The 22,531-nt window shown below is 41.1% G+C and overlaps 1 protein-coding gene across 4 annotated transcripts in view; it reads right to left on the bottom strand.

The window, feature by feature from the left end:
• Positions 1 to 2,442: 2,442 nt before the first annotated feature.
• P4HA1 (prolyl 4-hydroxylase subunit alpha 1) overlaps positions 2,443 to 22,531 on the bottom strand; it is a 43,760-nt gene continuing 23,671 nt past the window's right edge. For 2 of the 4 annotated variants that reach the window (XM_081328500.1, XM_081328501.1), the window contains exons 10-15: positions 18,089 to 18,188; positions 16,351 to 16,404; positions 12,930 to 12,995; positions 9,606 to 9,674; positions 5,186 to 5,282; positions 2,443 to 3,477 (exon numbers count right to left, since the gene is read on the bottom strand). In XM_081328500.1, coding sequence (XP_081184626.1) covers positions 3,407 to 3,477; positions 5,186 to 5,282; positions 9,606 to 9,674; positions 12,930 to 12,995; positions 16,351 to 16,404; positions 18,089 to 18,188 — 457 coding nt within the window. In that variant the 3' untranslated portion in view covers positions 2,443 to 3,406. Of the gene's footprint in view, positions 3,478 to 5,185; positions 5,283 to 9,605; positions 9,675 to 12,929; positions 12,996 to 16,238; positions 16,297 to 16,350; positions 16,405 to 18,088; positions 18,189 to 22,531 lie in introns of all 4 variants that reach the window. The other 2 variants (XM_081328502.1, XM_081328503.1) reach the window with 1 other exon arrangement.

Here is a 22,531-nt window from a genome sequence, read left to right as displayed (position 1 = left end):
ATTACCAAAGTAGTTGCCACTTCATTTTGGGGTATATCTTCTGTTATAGCTTCATTTGCTGATTTTGAACACAATCTTTCACATGCTTGCTGCTTAAAATTAGGCACAGACCAAATATCCCATGCTTGGAGTAACTTGGAAATATTCCATTCTCCCTTTGCTCCAATTTGACCATGTTCTGGGTAGCCCATCAGGTTTGCAGCAATTCATCTTGTAGGAAAAAAGAAGTGATTTGTCTTGTTCTGGAGATTAAATATTTTCCATATCCTCCCAAAGACATAAAGATGAAGACAGAAACATTTGTAAAGCAGTATAAGTAACCCTCAACTCACAACTATTCATTTATTGACCGTTTGAAGTTACAATGGCATTGAAAAACCTGACTTATGACTTGGTCCTTGCACTTATGAAGCATCCCTATGGTCATGAAGCATCCCTATGGTCATGCGATCAAAATTCAGGGACTTGGAAACCAGCATGTATTTATATGATGGTTTCAGTGTCCCAGGATCACACGGTTGCCATTTGGGATCTTCTCAGCCAGCTTCCAAAAAGCAAGATCAATTAGGAAAGCCAGATTTGCTTTATAACCACAGGATTCACTTAACAACTGTGGCAGAAATCATAAAATCAGGTGTAACTTACTTATCAATCACCTTGCTGAGCAATAAGAAATTCTGGTCCTAATTGTGGTTGTAAGTTGAGGACTACCCATAGACCAGAGGTCTCCAACCTTTGGGGCACCAGGGACCGGTTCCGTGGAGAGGGGTTTTTCCACGGACCAGAGGGTGCGTGGGTTTGTGTGCTGCCTGCATCCTGTGGATGGGGCTTTGCTTGTTTGTGTGGACCAGTTGCTGGCATGCTTGGTGCTGGTCCATGGACCGGGGGTTGGGGACCCCTCCCATAGACCGTTCTGGAAATGTCTTGTCAGCACTGAATCTGGAGCAGTGGGTCCCCAACCTTTCTTGCTCTGTGGACCCGCAGTAGTGGTGGTGGCAGTGGGGAGCAAGGGATGGTCTCATGCGCATGCACGCCCCTTGCACAAATGGAGCTTTGCGCACTTGCATGCTTGCCTGCCATTTCGTGGTCCAATGGGATGCGGACTGGTGCCGGTCCATGGACCAGGATTTGGGGACTCCCGATGTAGGGTTAGGCCTATTCATGTCTAGAGTTGGTACTGAGAAGACAAACAATGTCCATGCAAATACACAGACAACTCCAGAAACTAATGAGTAAGGGATTTTGTTGCTTCTGCAATGTCATGAACTAAAGTTCACTTACCCCCAATTCCTAAGGCAGCTGTGTACTTTAAAAAAAAAGGCACAAGCTTGGGGGGGGTGGTTGGGTGACCCGGATAAATATAATTTAGTTTAGAAGCAGATAAAAAATTTGCATTTGCTTGAAACACATGGAAATGGAACCACCGGGACTCAAGAGGAACAGTGAAAGCCCTTGATTCACTGATGCTTTTGTGCATTATCTGAATTGCAAAGGTACAAGGACTTACTTTCATGGCTAAAATCCATATTATGTGTTGCCTTCAGACACATCTGCGGGAGGTGGTCAAAAAATGTCAAGATAGCAACCGTGGCCATATAAGTGCTATCTTGGCTTCTTCCTTTTTCTTTTTTTTTAACACCCCCCCCTTCAATACCTCTGTTGCTCTTTTACCTGATCTGGCTATTTTTTTTTCAAGTATGAAAATGCAGCAGCATTAATGGATACAAGAGTCTTCCTTTTTTCTTCAACGTAGCTCAACACTGAATGATTTTACTAAAAAAAAATACAGCTTGTAGCAATCTGGGAAAGCGAGACTGTCCTGTTACAGAGCCAAGACGATGATTTTACTGCTCTCAGAGGCCTCATAACTGAGTAGGCTCAAGTGAAGAAAGAGTGATCCAACACGTCTCCCACTGCTTAGAAATACTGCATTTAACAACTAACGAATATATCAATGTACCAGAAGTTATTAATTGCCCCTCTTTATTGCACCGTAACTTTTAGGAAAGATTAAGAGCTAAAAACTCTTAGTGGAGGCCTCTACAAAAATTTTTAAATAAAGCCTGAAATGGAAAAAGTACATAGAGAAACTTGTTCTATGGGTATATGAGCCACGGTGGTGCAGTGGTTAGATTGCAGTACTGCAGGCAAACTCTGCTCACAGCTTGGAGTTCGATCCTGACCAGTTCAAGGTTGACTCAGCCTTCCATCCTTCCGAGGTTGGTAAAATGAGGACCCAGATTATTGGGGGCAATATGCTGACTTTGTTAACTGCTTAGAGAGGGCTGTAAAAGCATAAGTGCTATTGTAAGCTTTTTCAGAATTATCTGTATTTAATATTTCAGACGCCATCCTTTATGAACAGAGACGTGGTTAAAAAGTTTGTATCAGAGACAATGTGCGCCTGAGGCTCACAACATAAATCATTCTCCAGACCACAAAGAACTTTCAAAAGATTTAGTATTTTAAATATACTGTCTTTTTTTCACACAGCCCCTCCATTGGAAAATAAGGTTTGGTACTGTTGGTAAGGGAAGTATGCATTTTCTTATACATATGGTTTCATACAAATTCAAATTCGGTAGATAAGGCACAGTGCTCAATGTTATGTCAGAACTGATCTTGTCTCCATGCCTTCACGGGGTAAAATTGTTATTCCTTACAGAATAAAAAGCAGCAGTACATTTTAAATTACAATCTTGAATCACTATGACATTTAAAAAGATGAGCCGCACTTAAGACACACACACAAAAAAGTCATTTTCTACAATCTTCCTTCAAAAGGGGCCCTCCGGCATATGTAGACAAAGCACAACTGCAGTTCTGTTCAAGCCTTTTATATGTGAACAGTTACTGGCTCATTTCTTGGAATTAGCTCAATTTATTTGTGAGGCACGAGAAGAAGAAAAAAAACTATACTGGGAGGAAGAATTTGTTTCTGAAGTTTTTTGGCACTTGGTAAAACCAGGCAAAAACAGACAATTTGTAGTGAGGGCCCAGAAGCACAACTGGTTTTAACAGAAGTGTTCAGGCATTCAAAACTAAAGAAACAAGTAGAAGTGATATATAATATCTTACCATCCAAGCAAAGCAGTTGTCAGATGATGAAAAGTTCATATATACATTCTGCTTCCTTCACAAGCTTGGTGTGTCTACAGAAGAAGTTTTTTAGCCAGGGCATCTTACAATCGTTAGAAATGAAGCATATCGCTCAATAAAAACATTTCAATGGGTATATCTGCAAATATATATATTGTCCATAGATAAAATATTTCTCCATAGTTGAAAGAGTGTTTGGCATTGGAGACAAAAATTCGAGTGGGATATTAGTGTAAACTATCAGTGTTAATCAAGACCATGAGGAAGGGAAAAATAATTTGCCCTAAGAAATAAAAGGGGACTGGTATCATTCAAACTCTGATAAGGCACACCGTCTTCGAAACTCTTGCCCACGCTCATGGATCCATTTATTGGAGACTATAAAAAAAGGAAGAAAAGGAAGTATTTGTTAGCTCATCCAATTTTCATCCTGTCTTCCCTTCAGAAACTCAAGACAGTATACACAACATTTGTTCCTCCATTTTTTCCCTACAGCAGAGGTCCACAACCTTTTGGACCCCAGGGATCGATTCTGTGGAGAAAGGTTTTTCCACGGACTGGAGAGTGCGTGGTTTTGTGTGCTGCCTGCATCCCATGGGTGGGGCTTTGCTTGTTTGTGCGGACTGGTCGCTGGCATGAACTGGCCCGGTACTGGTCTACGGACCGGGGACTGGGGATCCCTGCCCTACAGCAACCATCAAAAGGGTAGGTTGGGCTGAAAGACAGTGATGGACCCTGAATTAGCTAGTGAGGTGTCATGGACGAGGGTGAAAATCAACTTATTCTCCCTTAACCAAACCCATTATCATTTCACCACACTGGTAATTCACTCCTGGTTATATGTGATGACCAATCTACCTATAAAAGTGTCGCAGAAACGGTATCATATAGGTAGTCCTTGACTTATGACCGCAACTGAGCCCCAAATTTCCATTGTTAAGCAAGGCAGTTGTTATAAGCGAGTTTTGCCTCATTTGACCTTTCTTGACACAGCTGTTAAGCGAATCACCGCAGTTGTTAATTTAGTAATATGGTTTAAATTGAATCTGGCTTGCCCATTGACTTCGCTGATCGGAAGGTCGCAAAAGGTGGTCATGTGATCCTGGGACCACTGCAACTGTCATAAATATGAGTCAGTTGCCAACTGTGACCATAGGGATGCTGTAACAGTTGTGTGGAAAATGGTCATGTCGTAAGTCCCTTTATTTTCAGTGCCACTGTAATTTCAGGCCGTCACTAAATGAATGGTTGTAAGTTGAGGACTACCTGTACTTATTATTGGGATGAGGAGAATTAGAGTGCTATGCTTGAGCCATATCTGTCAGGCTCGAGCCCAAAGACAACACGGCAAGATCCAATCAAGTCCAATCCTTTATTTGCTTACAGCTAAAAGACAGGATCTTGCCGAACAAAAGCTCTATCCTTTTGCTATCCTAAGAGATTCTAGGTTATGGTCATTCTGAACCTCTTCCTCCTTCTCCCACCAGTTTAGGACTGCACTTGTTGCTTAATCTAGGCCAGGGGTAGGCAACCTCGGCTCTTTTATGACTCATGGACTTCAACTGCCAGAATTCCTGAGTCAGCTGACTCAGGAATTCTGGGAGTTGAAGTCCATGAGTCATAAAAGAGCCGAGGTTGCCTACCCCTGATCTAGGCCTTTCTCTGGGAAATTCTCCTCACTGCTATTCCAGATGCACATTCCCTCACAATACCTAACCATCAAACCATTTTTCAAGTTAGGAACAGGTTCTGGTTTCGGATGGGGGATTCCCGAACGTCACATAGATAACTGCTAGGGCTAAGAGGCATTTAGCATCTGAGGGATCATTGTCACTCTTCACCCCCCAATCCATTTCCAGATATCCCTTGTTGCAAGGTATGGATTAAACGACTTCTCTTCACTGTTCGCAATTGGAGAAAGTAAAACCCCCCCCCCAAAAAAATGCAAAGTGTGTTTCCATTCTGATTCCACACTCTTCATACAAAAAGTTTAATACGTCCCTTCTACCTGGGACATTTCAAGGATGTTCCATACAGGATTTAAAAGGGGACTATTAAAATCTTATCTTTCAAATTTCATACGTACCCCATTTGTTACCAACTAATACCGGACATGCAGCGTGCCGGGTGCTGTAGTCTCCTTCACCACTTGGAAAAAGATTGTACCAAAATACCGCTGTCCCCTAGTAAAACACAAAGTAACAGCAACTTATTTGGGGGGTTAACTTTTGAAAAACGCAGTACTAAAGAGGGCATATAGAAAGTAAATATCCTCCAAATGCCTGAAAGTGTGCAGCAAAGCACTCTCCATCACCCATTGCCTTGGTTTCTAGTAATTCCTCAAATGCTACATTTCATGGGGTGGGCAAAATACAGGTAGTCCTTAGATAGCAACAATAATTGGGACTGGAATTTCCATCACTAAGAAATGAGATGCAACATCATCTGACAGAGTTGCTTAGCAATGGCAATCCTGACACTCCCTATTGCCGTTGTTAACCACCCAGTCATTAGCTGAGAATCCACCAAGACCACTTCCACTCATCCTGCCAGGACCAGAAATGGTATATAAAATGAGAGGAAACCCCATTCCCAACCAGCACTGATGATGTTATCTAGTTTGGTAATGAAACGTCTGCAAGAAAACAACCAAGGTCAGAGGACCAAGGACCTCCCATTTCATCCCTGAGCTACAAATATTTTTCCTCTATGAGGATCAACCCCCCAATACAACCCCATTCCCATCTTGGTCCCTCCCAGCTGTGAGCCTCAATAAGGTAAGACTTTGCCACCATTTCAACTCCTCCGACCCAGCTTATCTTCCTCCTCCATCTCTGTCCTTTTGGCCACTCTAAACTCCACTGCCTCTGCACCACCATAACCGCTCCAGGTGATCTTCACTGTCTTCTTTCTCCCGCTGCTGAAAAGGCGCACCTGTCCTGGCCCTGGCAGTTGTTGGCTGTGCCAGGCCTTCTTCCCAAGGACATTTCCGACCTTGCCCAAATAGTGTGTAGCTTATTCTTTTTTTATTATTATTATTAAAAGGTTCTATAAAAGTTACAATACAAACCCACCCCCAAACCATCCCCCTCCCCCTCCCCCACTTCCCAGAACTGAATACAGGGTTACAAAAATAACAATCAAATTCTAAATAACATTAACCAACTATATATGTAACCAAGTTCCTAACGCACTTTAACTCCCCTTTAACATGAACACAAACAAAATAAAAGTAAACATAATAATAAGAACATAAAAACAAGATAATATCCATATTATTAAACAATACTAATAAAATATAATAAAAACTAATAAAAATACCATAAAAACATACTAATATTAATATTCTATAATTCATTCAATAAGCTAGATGAAACTTTTTAATCCCATATTTGTTCTGAATATAATCTATCCATCTTCTCCAGACCGAAATGTATCTTTCTTGTGAATGATCCTTCAAATAAGCAGAAATCTTAGCCATTTCTGCCAAATTTGACACCTTAAGTGACCAATCTTCTATAGTAGGCAAACTATCTTTCTTCCAATATTGACCTACCAAGAGCCTTGCTGCTGTTACCAAATTCAACATCAAATTTGTTTCTTTAGTATCACAATCTATAACAATACCCAATAAAAACAATTGTGGAGAAAATTTTATCTTTCTCTTAAAAATCTTTTGAATATTCCACCAAATTTTAATCCAAAAAGCTTTAACATTTCTACAAGTTTACCATATATGATAATAGGTAGCATCCAAACTACCACATCTCCAACATTTGGGCTGTAAGTTAGGATACATGCAGGACAGTTTTTTAGGATCCAAATGCCATCTATAAAACATTTTATAAAAGTTTTCTCTTAAATTTTGAGCTTGGGTAAATTTCACATTTCTGTGTAGCTTATTCTTGAGGCTTTGGAAGTGGAGCATGGGGCATAGGCCCAGGAGAGGCAGCGGAGTGCATGGCAGTCAAGGGGGAAGAGATAAGGGGGAGAGAAGCGGGTGGGGAGAATTGAAGCATCCCTGCAGATGTGAATGTGGATGGCCTGCCAAGTGATCTGAATTTTGATGATATGACTGCAAGGGCATTCTTTCAGCAACCACACGTAACTACTATTCCTTCAGCACTGCCTTAACTTTAAATGGTCACTGAACAAATGGTCATTAGGGGAGGACTCACATTGGCATCCTTCAGTCTCAAGAGACTATGGTATCGTGCTCTGGAAAGAGGTCCTAAAGCAGCATCTGGTGTGGCTAAAAAGGCCAATGAAATGAACCTTTATTGTCAAAGTACAACTATGTGTACATTGAGATTAGCTGAGCCTCCCTTTGTGCTCCCACCCCCCAACACACAGTGACAACAAACCCTCCATCTTACTACACCATGTGAACCAACTACACCACACACCGGCCTCCAAGTCAATTCTGCATAAAATTCACAAAAGTTCACAAAAGTTCTTTCTCATTCAAAAGCCTAACAGCCCACGGATAGAAGCTGTTTTTCAGCCTGTTGGTGTGGCTGGCTATACTCCTATATCTCCTACCCGATGGTAGGAGAGTAAAGAGATACCGTCCAGGGTGTGAGTCATCCCTGAGAATTTTCCTCACTCTTCCAAGGCAACGAGCCCTGGCGATGTCTTCCAGTGGTGTCAGGGGACAGCCCACAATGTCTTGTGCTGTACTCACCACCCTCTGTAATACTTTCCTATCGGCGGCTGTCAGACCAGCATATCAAACCACAATACCATACGAGAGGACGCTCTCTATAGTAGACCAGTATTTGAGAGGAGGTATTTGAGAGGGGCAGTCCCTTCCACACTGAGGGGAGATACAATCTGTCCCCTGTCCAGCCCCCAGATTTCGCTGGTTCCGGGACTGCCTCTGTGCCTCAGCCTGCCGCACAAGTGTCTCTTCGAATTGGAGAAGGCCATGCTGCGTCTTTAGTCTCCAAGCTGAGCGATCAGAGCCCAAGGTTTCCCAGCTGTTAAGGTCCATTCCCAAGGCCTTTTGATCCCTCTTACAGATATCCTTATATCACAACTCTGGTCTCCCTCTGGGGCGCTTTCCCTGCACTAGTTCTCCATCCAGGAGATCTTTTGGAATCCGACCATCAGCCATTCTCACAACATGCCCAAGCCAGCGTAGACGTCGCTGTTTCAATAGTGTATACATGCTAGAAATTCCAGCACATTCCAGGACTGCGCTATTTGGAACTTTTGTCATGCCAGGTGACGCCAAGAATACGTCGGAGACAGCGCATATGGAAAGGTGTTTCACTTTCTCTCCTGCCGTGCGTAAAGGGTCCAAAACTCACTGCAGCACAAGAGTGTGCTCAGGACACGGGCTCTATAGACCTGGATCTTTGTATGTTCTGTCAGCTTCTTATTAAGCCATACTCTCTTTGTAAGTCTGGAAAATGTGGTGGCCGCTTTACCAATACGCTTATTCAGCTCAGTATTTCATTTCAAATGATTTCAAGGGTGAATTTTCACAAAATTATCCATCTCAAGTTACAAAATGCTCAAAAGAACTCAAAATAAGAGGTCGATGGAATTTCACCTCTGGAAATGGTTCAAAACATTTTGCACATCCTATCTACACTCCTCTCATCCAAGTTTAAACAGATGACAATATTCCAGTTTCGTTAAAAATGAGGGCAGCCCCAAATCTTTTAAATATAAAAACTCTTGGGCTTATTAAGACTATTTACTCTTCTAATTTATTGTAAAACGTAACAGGAGTGGGCAACAAACTAGGACTGCAAACTGCTGTTTGCCTCTGATGGGGAAGCTAAGCTTGTTGCCAGTGTTTAAACTGCTGTGTTTAAACAATGAAGATATAACAATAAAGTGTTATTTCGTAAGTCCAGGACTATTGCTTCAAGGCCTACAAGAGAAGAAAGAAAATAAGACATGTGGCATAACTGTTCCTATGTACAGGCAGTCCTTGACTTACAGCTGGTACCTTAGTGACCACACAAAGTTACATCAGATCCTCCAGTGAGCACCAGACTGAAACGAAGCAAAGGGGGAGGTCACTGACTGGTTCTACAGACTGCCAAGTCTCAAGGTGAATTAAGCAGCTGTTGCAACTGCTTCCTCATCTGGCAACCCAAAGAGTTGATACAACTTCACATGGCGTCACAAGAAGACATTAAAAAAAATCCTTCGGGCCAATGTATGGTCAGAAAACAAAATGGCATGGATGGATGGAAGGATGCAGTGGTGGGATTCAGCCAGTCCACACCAGTTCAGCAGAACCGGTAGCTTCATTTTTTGTTGCCCAGGCCCAGAATGGACTTCCGGAAGTAGCATCTGCGCAGAGAACCAGTTGTTGACATATTTGAATCCCACCACTGGATGGATGACCTGCACCTGTCCTATCTTTCCTCTAAAAGTGTTACTTTCCAAATCCAACTCTTATCTTTCTGCCAGCAAAAAAACAAAAAGATACCAGAACCTTTGTGAGGTACATGGATAGAATGGTTGGAGATGGTCACCTTACTTACCTTCTTTGGCCAAACACTGGCTCCAACTTCAGGGAATACAGTTGCTCCTCCTGCCGCCACATCACTCATCTGAAAAGGAGAAAAAGTGACTATCCATTCACAACTCTCTTTGAACCATAACTGAAAAGTAATAACAACAACAACTACTACTACTTTATTGTCACTTTGAATGTACATGTCAGGACCCACCCCAATCCACGTCTTAGGAAAACAAAAACTCTTGGAGTCAGTTCTAGTCCGAAAGGAATTTTTACTAGGACATGCTTGGTTGTGGAAATACAAGACAGGACTTGGTATTGTTTTACAAATTGAAACTTTATAAAGAGTTCCCGGTTCAACCCCCCTTCCCTCAACCCCATTTGGTCAGCCCCCCATCATTTTACTTCGTGTCATCCCTTTCGTGGGAAAAAGGAACTTCGAATCTTTATGGTTATTGCCTTCTTCCTCTACAGATTCAAGTGGAGACACAGGCCAGATGCCTTCTTCTCTAACCCTCCCTTTTGCTCCCCCCAGTTCAAAAGGTTTCCCTTGGTCTTTGAAATAACCTAAGGCAGGCTGAATCCACATTCGCTCCTCCTTCCTCGGGAGATGGCAGAATCCATGGGGGGGATAATGTTTTAAACATACATTTATGAATGTGATATAAATGGATTCTGACAGTACACCAACCGGCATACATCAAAATGAAATTTTGTTGAATACAGCTCTCAGGGCTACCACCTCCGATGTACACTCTTGGTTTATGGCAAGCTCAAGTTTCAGATCGACCATTTTAATCTCTAGGGAGAGAACAATAGCAAACAGGACAGATGGAAACGGAGCTTCATGTGGATTAGCCCTCAAATTAGCTTGTAATCCCACAGATTCCATTAATAAACTGATAAAAAAGGTAAAATTTTGACGCCACCCAATTATTTATGCTAATTAAAAAAAAGCAATATTCAAAGAGGCAAAAGACTCCAATAATTCTTTATCTGGGAAAATAGTAAATATAGTTCAGTAACACAGAGGTACATATATGCTGATGACATGAATGCTGATGAAACTGTATTGTTAGATTATGGACAAGGGAAAAGCTTTTGGGATTGTGGTGGAAAACTGAAGGAAAAAAATGCCTTATGGATATTTACTCTGAAAAAGGCAAGTTTCATGTTGGGAAAATCGGGGGAGGACAAGAATGAGAAAATAAAACCACCAACATCACAATGTCTTCATAAAGCTTACAATATATAACCTGATTTGGTATATTTTTTTGCTTTTTGTGACTGCCACAAAAATATTGTAGCCCTAGAAAAGAGGCAGAAAAAATTGTCTGAAGAAATATCATAACGAAGAAAAACTTTATCCAAAGTTACAACGTGGTAAGACGGGTGGCCAATAAATTTAATAAATAAAAAAATAAATAAAAAGTGAGCACAGGTGAACAGAAGGCGAGATGACAGTTATAAAGAAAGTCAATCAAGAGACATTTTTTCCCCATTTTCTCAAATCTAGAACTGAGATCTTCCAGTGAAGTTGAATGGTGGGAACTTTAGAACAGGCTAAAACAAGTGTGCATGACCCCTTCTTATGAACACCCCCAAATATCAGCGCCTGCCGTTTGGAACATCTTGCCCCACAAGCTGAGATCCACTTTCAGGCTTATGCCCTTCCATAAGGACCTAAAGGCCTGGCTCTGCCATTTGGCTTGGGGCCCCAATGGGAGCATATCATACTGGAAGTGGCTGATGGATTAAGAGAAGACCCCCCACCTTCCCCCTTCCAGGAAGCTTCCTTCCTTCCTTCCCATCTTTTTAATTTAATCTTTACTGTTATGAAAAAAAAAACACTATTTCTTCTTCTTGGTTTTACTGGCCTCCATTGTGGTTAGCTGCCCAGAGTCATCTCGAAGTGAGATGGACGGCAAGCAAATCTTACGATTTACAATATTTAGTGGAAGGGGGGAAAAATACAGGAGGAAGAGGAAATTTTTTTACTCATGGCTCCTTGATGAGTTTCCCAGAAGCACTCAGCTGGGCACCATGATAATGGAACAATGGCTTAATTGGCAGCAGAAAGGTAAACTAAATGTTTTGCATGTAGAAAGTTCTAAATCTTCAATTAAAAGTTACAGCTGAAGTAGTGTAGTACTATGGAAACCGGGTTGTCTGCTTGACAGACTTCAGAGAAGTGGCAATCTTAAACTTAATGTGCCAATCCTCTGACTCAGGATAAATCCATCAGCAGAGTCTGTACCAGTATTGGATGGGCCAACCTCTGATTTGATCAAGCACGCCTATTATGTTCTTACTGGATATTTATGATAAAGGATATCTAGCTAAGGACACTGTTTTGTGAAAAAATGGTTCATTCCATTCACCTATAAAAACGTAACTCATGATGTATAATACAGAATGTTTCTCCCAAACTGCTGTGTCTAATATTTATTTATTTATTTGTTTATTTTATTAGATTTATATACCGCCCTTTCCCGAAGGACTCAGGGCGGTTTACAGGGCATTTTAAAATCACATCAATACAAAATACAAAGTTAAAAGACAATTAAAGGATTAAATTATCCCTGAAAATAAAACCCCAGTTAAAATTCTCAGCCTGGGCCAGAGAGCTCAAAGAGCCAAGTCTTCAGGTCCCGGCGGAATGAACGTAGGTCAGGGGCAGTCCTGAGCTCCACGGGCAGCTGGTTCCAGAGGGCAGGCGCACCCACAGAAAAGGCCCTCCCCCTGGGTGTTATCCGCCGGCAATCTTTTACCGGCGGCACCCTGAGAAGACCCTCCCTCTGCGAGCGCACTGGACAAAGGGAACTTGATGCTGGCAGCAGGTGTTCCCTCAAATATCCCGGACCCAAGCCATTTAGGCTTTATAGGTCATCACCAGCACCTTGAATCTCACCCGGAGGGCAACCGGAAGCCAATGCAGCTCACGGAGTAGAGGTGTTACATGGGAGTATCGGGGAAACCCCCATCACAACTCGCGCAGCCGCATTCTGCACCAGTTGAAGCCTCCGAGTGGTCCTCAAGGGCAGCCCCATGTAGAGAGCGTTGCAGTAGTCTAAACGGGAGGTCACGAGCGCATGAGGTAGGGTCGCAACTGGCGCACCAGGCGAACCTGGGCAAAAGCTCCCCTGGTCACGGCTCCTATGTGATCTTCAAAATTGAGCCATGAGTCCAGGAGGACGCCCAAGTTGCGAGCCCTATCAACCATAACATAAATCGGAACAATACAAAAAGTTCTGTGTTCTTCAGCAACTGATGTTTTCTCTCTCAGTGAGACAAATTCCTTGATTGCATTGTAAGTGTGGACCTCCTAATAACTTATCTTACTTACATAGAATAGCCACGTAGCAATCCTATTGCCTGTACCCAGTTCTTTAAAGGCATCTGGTTCATCTTTCTGTGTTCAAAGACATAGATGGTATTATGAGTAAAACAACAATGGCACACCGAGGAAACGTTTTTTTAAAATATAATTCTTTTTGGAAGATCTGAAAGGCAAGAAAAACCGTAGCAGGGCTTTTTCTCCTTGAAGCTAAAATTGTTTTGTTCAGGTAATAACTGTTTTGAACAGCTGGATTACATAGTTAGCCCACAAAAGTCTTAAGACACAAAGCACAAGTTTGTTATTCTTCTACATTATATACAAACGGAAATCTGCACCACTTACCTGTTGAAAACTCTCTTCTTTTTGGAATGGATAAGAGAGCCTATGTCCATGAAATTGATCAGCAATTTTTTCGAAACCCACCCCAACAAACGAGCTATGTAGTAGCATCCTATGCATTCTTGCTGAACTGAAATGGTTCACTTTTTTTGGCAACCTCCTAAAATTCCAGCCATTTTGAGCCACCACATTATGAATGCCTGTAACACATTACGGATAATCCTCTACCAGATGTTGTATCCTACTTTTTTTTTTTGCTATTTTACAAAATCTGATGTGTTTTGGAGAATTCATTATGCAATTGTCTTTAATCTTCTGTTGACATTTTTAAAACCACTTCTATTGTGTTTGCCAAATTTGACTGGATGTACAGTCAAACTTGAAAGATTAAAAAGGTAAAGGTAAAGGTTCCCCCGCACATGTGTGCTAGTCGTTTCCGACTCTAGGGGCCGGTGCTCATCTCCGTTTCAAAGCCGAAGAGCCAGCGCTTGTCCGAGGACTTCTCCGTGGTCATGTGGCCGGCATGACTAGATGCCAAAGGAGCACGGAACGCTGTTACCTTCCCACCGTAGTGGTCCCTATTTTTCTACTTGCATTTTTACGTGCTTTCGAACTGCTAGGTTGGCAGAAGCTGGGACGAGTAACAGGCGCTCACTCTGTCACGCGGCACTTGGGATTCGACCCGCCAAACTGCCGACCTTCTGATCGACAAGCTCAGCGTCCTAACCCACTGAGCCACCGCGTCCCTCTTGAAAGATTACTGGTGATATAAAATCTACTTAAGCTACTATGATTCCAATACCACAGGCATAACTGAACAAATTCTTCTCTAAAGCACACAGGTTATTCAAAAAATCCATAAAGAAACAATCATCAATAAACAGGGCAGACATATGCAAATTTCTTTACACACAGTTTCCAGGGTGCTACAGTTCCTACAAAACAAACTCTCCTACATCTAAAAATAATTTTTAAAACCCCCAGACAACAGGGGATTGTATGCTGTCCACTAACTACAACTCAAGTCAACCAAAGAGCTAAATTATACTTGTCAGCTTAAGCAAGCTGTGCCAATGCAAACAGAATGTCTTTCATCCTAGAATTACAAGATAAACCTTTTCGTGCTGGTAAACTTAATTACTTTCATATGCAGATGTTTAAAATAGTTTTAAAATTGCAGTTGCTTCCTCCATATGATTAAGTACTGCAATAGCTTCCTGCCCTTTGCCCAACTTAAAAGATTTTAACTTTAAATGGCTAGGAACAACAACCTCACCTGCAGGAAACTGTTTTCTATGCATAGAAAAGATCTGCTTTTTCTAGGAAAGATTTTCTTTAAAAGCCCTCCTCCAGGGGCAGAGAAACATTTGAATGGTGGCTTATTACAGGTAGTCCTTGACTTACAAGCATTCGTTTAGTGACCCTTCAAATTTACAATGGCACTGAAAAAAGTGACAAGATTATTTTTTACACTTACGTCACATGATCGATATTCAGAAGCTTGGCAACTGACATGTTTTTATGACAGTTACAGTGTCCATGGATAATGTGATCACCTTTTGTGATCTTCTGACTCGCAAAGCCAACGGGGAAGCTAGATTAACTTAGCAACCCTATTACTAACTTAACAACTGCAGTGACCCACTTCACTGTGGGAAGAAAAGTCATAAAGTGAGGAAAACTCACTTAACAATTGTCATGTTTAACAACAGAAATTTTGGGCTCAACTGTAGTCATACGTCAAGGACTATCTGTATTACCCAGTCATTCCAGGAAGGTTTGTTTGACACCCGCACTCTTAATATTTTTCAAACCAAGCTTAGGCGTTGTATTAGTTATTTTTTTAATCTTAATTTTTTCCAGAAGTTATAGAAGCTGGGATATCTTTTAATCCATGATGTTTCTGCTACTACTGTATTGCATTTATCTTCTGCCTGTTTAACACTGATTTTACATTTCATTGTTTTCTTTCTTATAAATCACTATTTTATTGTAAGTAGTCCTGACAAAGCCTGTTAGTGGCTAAAATAAAGATTTCATTAAATAAATATTAAATTGAAATACATTGAGCATTATGTAGCATAGTACAATTTACAACACACTACAGACGTTCATAGGTGCACTGCAAAAATATTAGGACAGAAATTAAAGCTATGCATGAAGACAAGTTAATATACAGTTGATTTGAGAAGCACACCAGAGGATTTTAAGCAACAAAGTGAATCGAACTTTGATCTTGTGTTAAGGCAAGAATGTTTAAATTACTACCTGAAAGGTTGGTTCAAGAAAAATGTTAATTGAAAATGTTACTTTACACCAATGCTTCGTAAATCATCATTTGAATTTATCCCATTTTTGGATTAAAAGATAGTTCATTAAGAAAAAATATATAAACAGGCATTAAAATGCATATATACTGAATTTCGAAATCATCTTTTTTTTATCAGCGCAATGCTTTAAAGCAGGGATACAAACTGCGATTATTTTAATGAGCTAAATTTGATAAAATTAATATAGCTAAAAACAAAAGCTGACCATTGCTTTTTTCTATATGCCACTGATATAATATAAAGTTGCTTTATCACTATTCCTAATGAGTCAGCAACCTTTTTCTGTAAAGCACTTTCTACGAAGTGACACTTTTAACCAGTGGCGGGATTCAAATATGTGAACAACCGGTTCTCTGTGTGGATGCCACTTCTGGAAGTCCATTCTGGACCTGGGCAACAAAGAATTAGCTACCAGTTCTGGCAAAGTGGTGCGAACTGGCTGAATCCCACCACTGCTTTTAACTCTTTCCTTAATAGTTCATTGCAACTGACTATCTTTTTACCGCTCACATGGTGATTTAGGAAGCTTTATCCAGTCAGATGATTAGACCACTCAAAAGCCCAAATGTAACACAGATATAAGACACTTCCAACAGCATCCCAAAAGCCTAAGCTCCGCAAACTTTTCCTTCATCCATCATTTTACTTGCCCGAGCAAAGTCATAGTGGGGCTCATACTGTCCTCCCATTCCATAATTTGCTACCTGGAAAAAAAGAAACACAGCACATATGAAGCCCGAAGGCAAAGAAAGACTTACCCTTCCAAAATCAAAATGAGGCTCGTACTGGCCTCCTACTCCGTAATTGGCTACCTACAGTAGAAAAAGGACAAACACTCAGTGAAAGATTTAAGATGTGACCTCAGACACTTGCTTCATTTCTAAGGTGAAATCTGACAAGAGAATAGAACAACTTAAATCTTCAGAATAGCAAGGCTCCCTAAAGGGATGTACAGGTAATCTTTGACTTACGAGCACAACTAAGCCTAAAATTTCCATTGTTACTGTGTTTCCCTGAAAATAAGACCAGGTCTTTTCTTTCTTTTTTGGGGGGGCCTCCAAAAAAGGCACCAGGTCTTATTTTCAGGGTAGGCCTTACCTCACCTCCAGCATTGACAGCCCCACCCAGCTGGTCCACTTCTTCTGGGACTGAAGTTCTGCAGCTGTATTCAGGCCTGCATTTTACAGTCAGGCCTTAAGACCTAAGTAGCCGAGTACCTAGCTATGGATTCAATCTTGCAGAACTGAGCTACGGATTGGCTGCACATGCCTTCCGGAAAGCCCTGTGACTGAGAAATGCAGGCCTGGCTGCAGAAGAGGCCTCAGAAGAAGTGGGCCGGTAAGGAGAGGCCTGGCTACAAGGTAAATGGGTGCAGGGCGGATGGGGCAGCTCCACACCCCCACCTCTACCCTAGCTTGATTTTTAGGTGTGTGCCTCACCCCCAAACTAGGGCTTATTTTTGAAGTTGGGCTTATATTAGGCCTGCCCCCCAAAATCAAGGTAGGGCCTACTGTTAGTGTGGGCCTTACTTTTGGGGAAACACGGTAGGTGAGTTTTGCCCCATTTTATGACTTTTCTTGCCATAGTTAAGTGAATCACTGCACTTGCTAGTGACACAGTAGTTAAGTGAATCTGGCTTCCCCACTGATTTTGCTTGTCAGAAGGTCACAAAAGGTGAGATCACATGACCCTGGGACACTGCAATCATCAGAATGGGACTACTTGCCACAGCCCACTCGCTGTATCCAACTCATGGCCAACTCGCTACGGCCAATTTGCTGCGGGCCAACTCACCACTGGACAATTTAACAATTCAGTTCAATTATCCAAAATAAATAAAAAGATATTTTGTTGTTCACATTTCATTCTGTCTCTCTTTTTGCACCCTTTCTTTAATGATTCTATTCCACCATTTCTTTGATATTAGTATAATTCTTGTCCCACAGCAAATTGTCACTTGCCACGGCGAGTTGGCCATGGTGAATTGTCACAGACCCGCAACCATTGTGAGTCAGTTGCAAGCATTTGAATTTTGATCATGCGACTACGGGGATTCTGCAATGGTCATAAGTGTGAAAAGTGATCGTAAGTCCCTTTTTTCACTCCTGCTGTAACTTCAAATGGTCACTAAATGAATGGTTGTAAGTCGAGGACGACCTGTCTAGGCAATTGCGAAAACTAAAGCAGGAACTATTCAGCAGCATTGCAGACCTGCAAATAACACTATACAACAATTTGAACATATTAATTCAGCAGCCCTTGCAGATACAAAATTAAAAGTACTGGAACCCTTAATAGGGAAGCTTTTGTTCTATATGTTTTCAATTTCATTCAATGTAAAGTGAAAATTTATCTACTTTATTTTACATCTGATAATTTTAATGTTTTTAATGTTATGATGTTGTAAGCCACCCAGAGTCATTTGACACGAGTGGGGAAATCAATTTCTGAATGAATGCCTGTTCTGTCACATATTTTTCTTTTTTATAAACTCACCTGGAGCTCCTCTGCTGTGGAAACATCCAACCCTGTTAGATCCTGTATCCTCTGATTTATACGTGCCACTACAGGGTTTTCATATCCAGATAGCCAGGCACTAAAAATGAAATTAAGAGTATTATTCATGAACAACAAGATCTCAGTATTAATTTTCACAACCAATCGAAACTAATTTTAATTGTGCAAAGTAAGTCTATAAAACTTAACCTCACTTACAAGAAATATTTTTAAGTCTACACATTGTTTCGCATGAAATGTAATTCCGACCTGTTTAGCTAGAGCACATCCAGGATTACGGTAATTAAAAAAAATAAATCTGCTGCGTCAAACTTCAGATAGTATATTTGGATCTTATAATCCTTTGGGGACAGTATATTCTGTGGGCAATATATTATTTTCTACATAGGATTTCTGGTGTAATATGAGTGGAGTAAATGAGTGAACCCAGGATCACTTAGGTTGTGTGCATCAGTCACATTTTTCAGTGCTGTTGTAACTTCAAACTAAATGAAGTGTTGTAAGTCGAGGACTACCTATATTCTGGGGTGCACATTTCAAAAAAGACTGAGTGACCCAAAGCTGCAAGAGAACCCAGGATTACTTTCACAAACCATCAATGACCACTGAAGCATTGGAGAAATTCAGCACATTCTGCTGGATTTGGAAGGATGGAGTTATGTATTTACTCCAGCAGATTTGCTATCTTCCTTTCTATAGGAACACACCACATCCCTAATCAAGAGCAGCAGATCATGAACCAACAGAGATTACAGAATCTTCAAGAGTATGGAGGAAATACAGCTGAACATTTGCCAGATATAGAATGATTACACACACACACACACACACCACCTCGGTTAATGCACTTGTTAGTATATTGCTGGCATACTGTTAGTGTTGTGTATAGTTAGTATATGAAAGGCAGCAGACCAAAAAAAAAAGGATTTCCTGCCTCAAAACAAGCTGAAATTACATCGAGCATTACCAGGAAGAGTTATCTCCTAGAGAGGGAAATTAAGTTTACAGCAACAAAGGTGTTAAAAGTAATGAATATGTAGTACGTTCCATATTTAACCAATGAACTACTTATGGTCTGTAGCTGGGATTCCTGGTTGATATTACATGGTGACAGTTCAGTATCCCTTGGCAACTAAACTAAAAAAAATATCAATGTTTTCTCACACTTCTTAAGAGAACAAAATAAGATAGCTCATCAAAAGAGTAATTCTGTACTGTTCGGCATCAGCAATCTGCAATTTGTCCATCCAAAGTGTATTGTCAGAAGTCAATCTGATTGATTTAGATAGGATTTGCTCTCAGCATATCTGTACAAGAATATAATTCAATGTATGGCCCTGACACAACGGAACACAGCAATAAGTCAAGCAGAGTCAAATAATTCAAAGCTTTCTAAATCACTCTGAGATTGCTTTGGCTACTAACCAGCTTTTAGCCCAGACATGTCAAACTCGCAACGTCATGTGATGTTGCGCAACGTACCGGGACGGTTTTGCCATTGCCGGCAATGGGGTGGGCGTGGCTTCTGCATGATGCATCCGGCCTGCAGGCCAACAGTTTGACACCCCTGTTTTAGACCAATATTTTCCATTCTTGACAGCTTTTAGATGAGTGGACTTCAATTCCCAGAATTCCCCAGTGAGCCTTGGTGGCTGGTGAATTCTGGGAGTTGAGGTCCACTCATTTTAAAGCTGCCAAGATTGATAAACATTGTTTTAGACTCACTTTACAGTTCTGTTTTTATAGTCACAAAGTGCTAAATAACTGAATCATATCTTAAAGTGCCATTTTTATTTATTTGTTTGCTTGTTTGTTAAATTTGTTTGCCACCCCACCACAAGGCGGTTTATCCCATATGAACCTTCACATGCTCCTTATGTACATTTGGAAGCAGTTCTCATTTCAATCCTGCTTCAGTCAGTGAATATCTGGATGTGTTTCAACACATTCCTGATTAAGCTGTTAAAACAGGAAGCCTCGCTATTACTAGACTGCAGGCTCCAGTTACTCAGTACTGCTTTGACCCCCATTGCACCTGTAATTACAAGGTTCTGTTGCAGATCACCTTAGATATCCTTTGGCCAAAAAGAAAACGTAAATGTATTGCACTGCTTTTCTGTGGTAGTATACATCAACTTCCTTCCCATCTTCCTATTATTGTAAAATGTACTCTTCATTTTCCAGTCCTGAATCTTAACAGTTCAGTCTTAAATGCCTCTCTTATTTGGACTTTTATTTAATCAATTTTATATCCATTTCTTCTTTAGGCAATTTGAATTCTCAACACATTTCAGTTCAGTTCAAAGTATTCAAAGGTAAAATCATTTGTCTTGTCTGTATCTCTTCAAAAAGTAACGTTAGCTAAATAAGATTGTGGTGTTATAAATATGAATATTACAATACATCTGAAAACTTTTTTAATTCAAAAAACAGTGGAGGTGGTTGTTCAAGTAACAACAGATCCCACCTTCTCTAATTCTGCCCCTGCCCCCTCAAGTGTAATTAGATTTTAGATTTTAATAATTGATTTTAACATAACTGTGTTTTAATGTATATAGACAGATGTTTATGACTGGTAAGCTGCCCAGAGTTATCCTGTGGTAAGATGGGTGGTCCTTTAATGTAATTAATTAATTCAACCATTAGAGAAGCTTTTCCAATTTCAAATAAACTAACATTCATCGGGCATGTATACCTTTCTCAGTCACTGCAATAATCAGTGTTAATTTTTAACTCTTTTCAACATTCCACAATTCTATTCAGAGCTTCTAAATCTCCATTTGTAAGAAAGGACCTTGTAAAATACTTCAGTAGTATTATTTAGACAGTGTTCTCTCCTGCGATGAAAAAAATATGTTTTACTTAAAGAGAAGTAGGAATTTCAACAGTGATAAAACTGGATTTCTTAGAAGGATGTACTCTTAATAGCATCTTACAGAGGCTTGGGCTAGACCAGGGATGTCAAACTCAATTTCATTGAGGGCCGCATCAGCATTGTGGTTGCCTTCAGGGGGCCGGTGGGTGTGGCCTGGGTGGGCGTGACCTACTGGGTGGGCGTGGCTAGAGTGCATATGGCCTACTGGGTGGGCATGGCCAGCTCTACATCGTTCACATCAAGGGTGCCTATGGGGGCCTGGGCAGGAGTGGGACAGATCTGAGGGTCTCTGGCAGAAGGAGGGTCTCTGGGCCAAGGAAGTGGGGGCTGTTCCCTCACTGTTTCCAGGATGGCTTCGCAGGCCACATGAAACCACTTCGCGGGCCGGATCTGGCCCCCAGGCCTTGTGTTTGACATGTCTGGGCTAGACTGACCAAGTAATTTTAGTGCAGCACTTGACTTGGCTCAGAATCCTGGGCCAGTTTAAACAAACTGCCGGCCGCATACTTCAGGAGACAGTAATCCTGTCATTACAAGGGCATACTGTAACATGGAAAGTGTTAACTAGGAAAAAGTTACTGGAATGCCTGGGCAGAGAAAATGGACTTCTTTTCAAAAATACAAGGGGGAATTATTTTGGTTTCTAGTACCGGGCCATGGCCTGTTCGAAATGGGGCTGTGAGAGATGGGCAAGCGTGCTCGTGTGAAGCTCCACTTGCATGATTGGAGGGCACTTGTGCTCAAGCGCCCTCCATTTGCACGAATGGAGCTTTGCGAGTGAGCACAAGCACCCTCCATTCAAGCGCCCTCTCGTCGCGCAAGTGGAGCTTCGTGCACAACTACAAGTGGAGCTTCGTGCATGGGCGCAAGCACTTTGTTTGCGTGTGAAGCTCCATTGCCACTCACACACCCTCCTTCCACTCCGGGCCGGGCCACCGAGCTGGAAAGGTTGGACACCACTGTCTTAGTGGATGCTTTTTTTAAAAAAATCAAGGAATTATTCTGACATCCGTGTTAGTTTTGCCAATACAGCTTCTGTTTTTGGAAAATTTTAGCTTTGAACATATACGTGTAAGTTTTCTCAATGTATGTAGTATTTTACAAAATGACCAAAAAAAATCACATTGAAACTTAACAATAAAAAAACCCATGAAACAGTAAAAAAAAACATCATGTTCCACATTCAGTGGGTTATTAAAATACTTTCTTGCAAATATTCTGCGACTGTGTTTTTCAAAAAGCTAGCTGAGGATCAGGGATATTTTGTGCGCTCTCTATTTAAAAACAGATTCTGAACTAGGAATTTCAAGCTATCATTATCACATATGGCTTCCTGTTTGACATGTGCTTCTTTAGATAGATATAGAGAGGCATGCTAAAAGGCAAACAGATGGCAGAATGTAGCTTCTTCAGGCTAGGACATTTACACAGATTGTGTTTAAGATGAAATAACTCAACATGCTAGTTTCATTAGGATTGTGCAGAGAAGTAATACATTGAATGCACCAACTGGCTTAAAAAGCATTAAAGCATCACTAATTTCATTG

Source organism: Vipera berus (assembly GCF_964194415.1).
Source record: "Vipera berus genome assembly, chromosome: 5".
NCBI lineage: Eukaryota > Metazoa > Chordata > Lepidosauria > Squamata > Viperidae > Vipera > Vipera berus.
The sequence above is the reverse complement of the archived record's forward strand: the minus strand, read 5'-3'. Positions and strand labels throughout refer to the sequence as shown.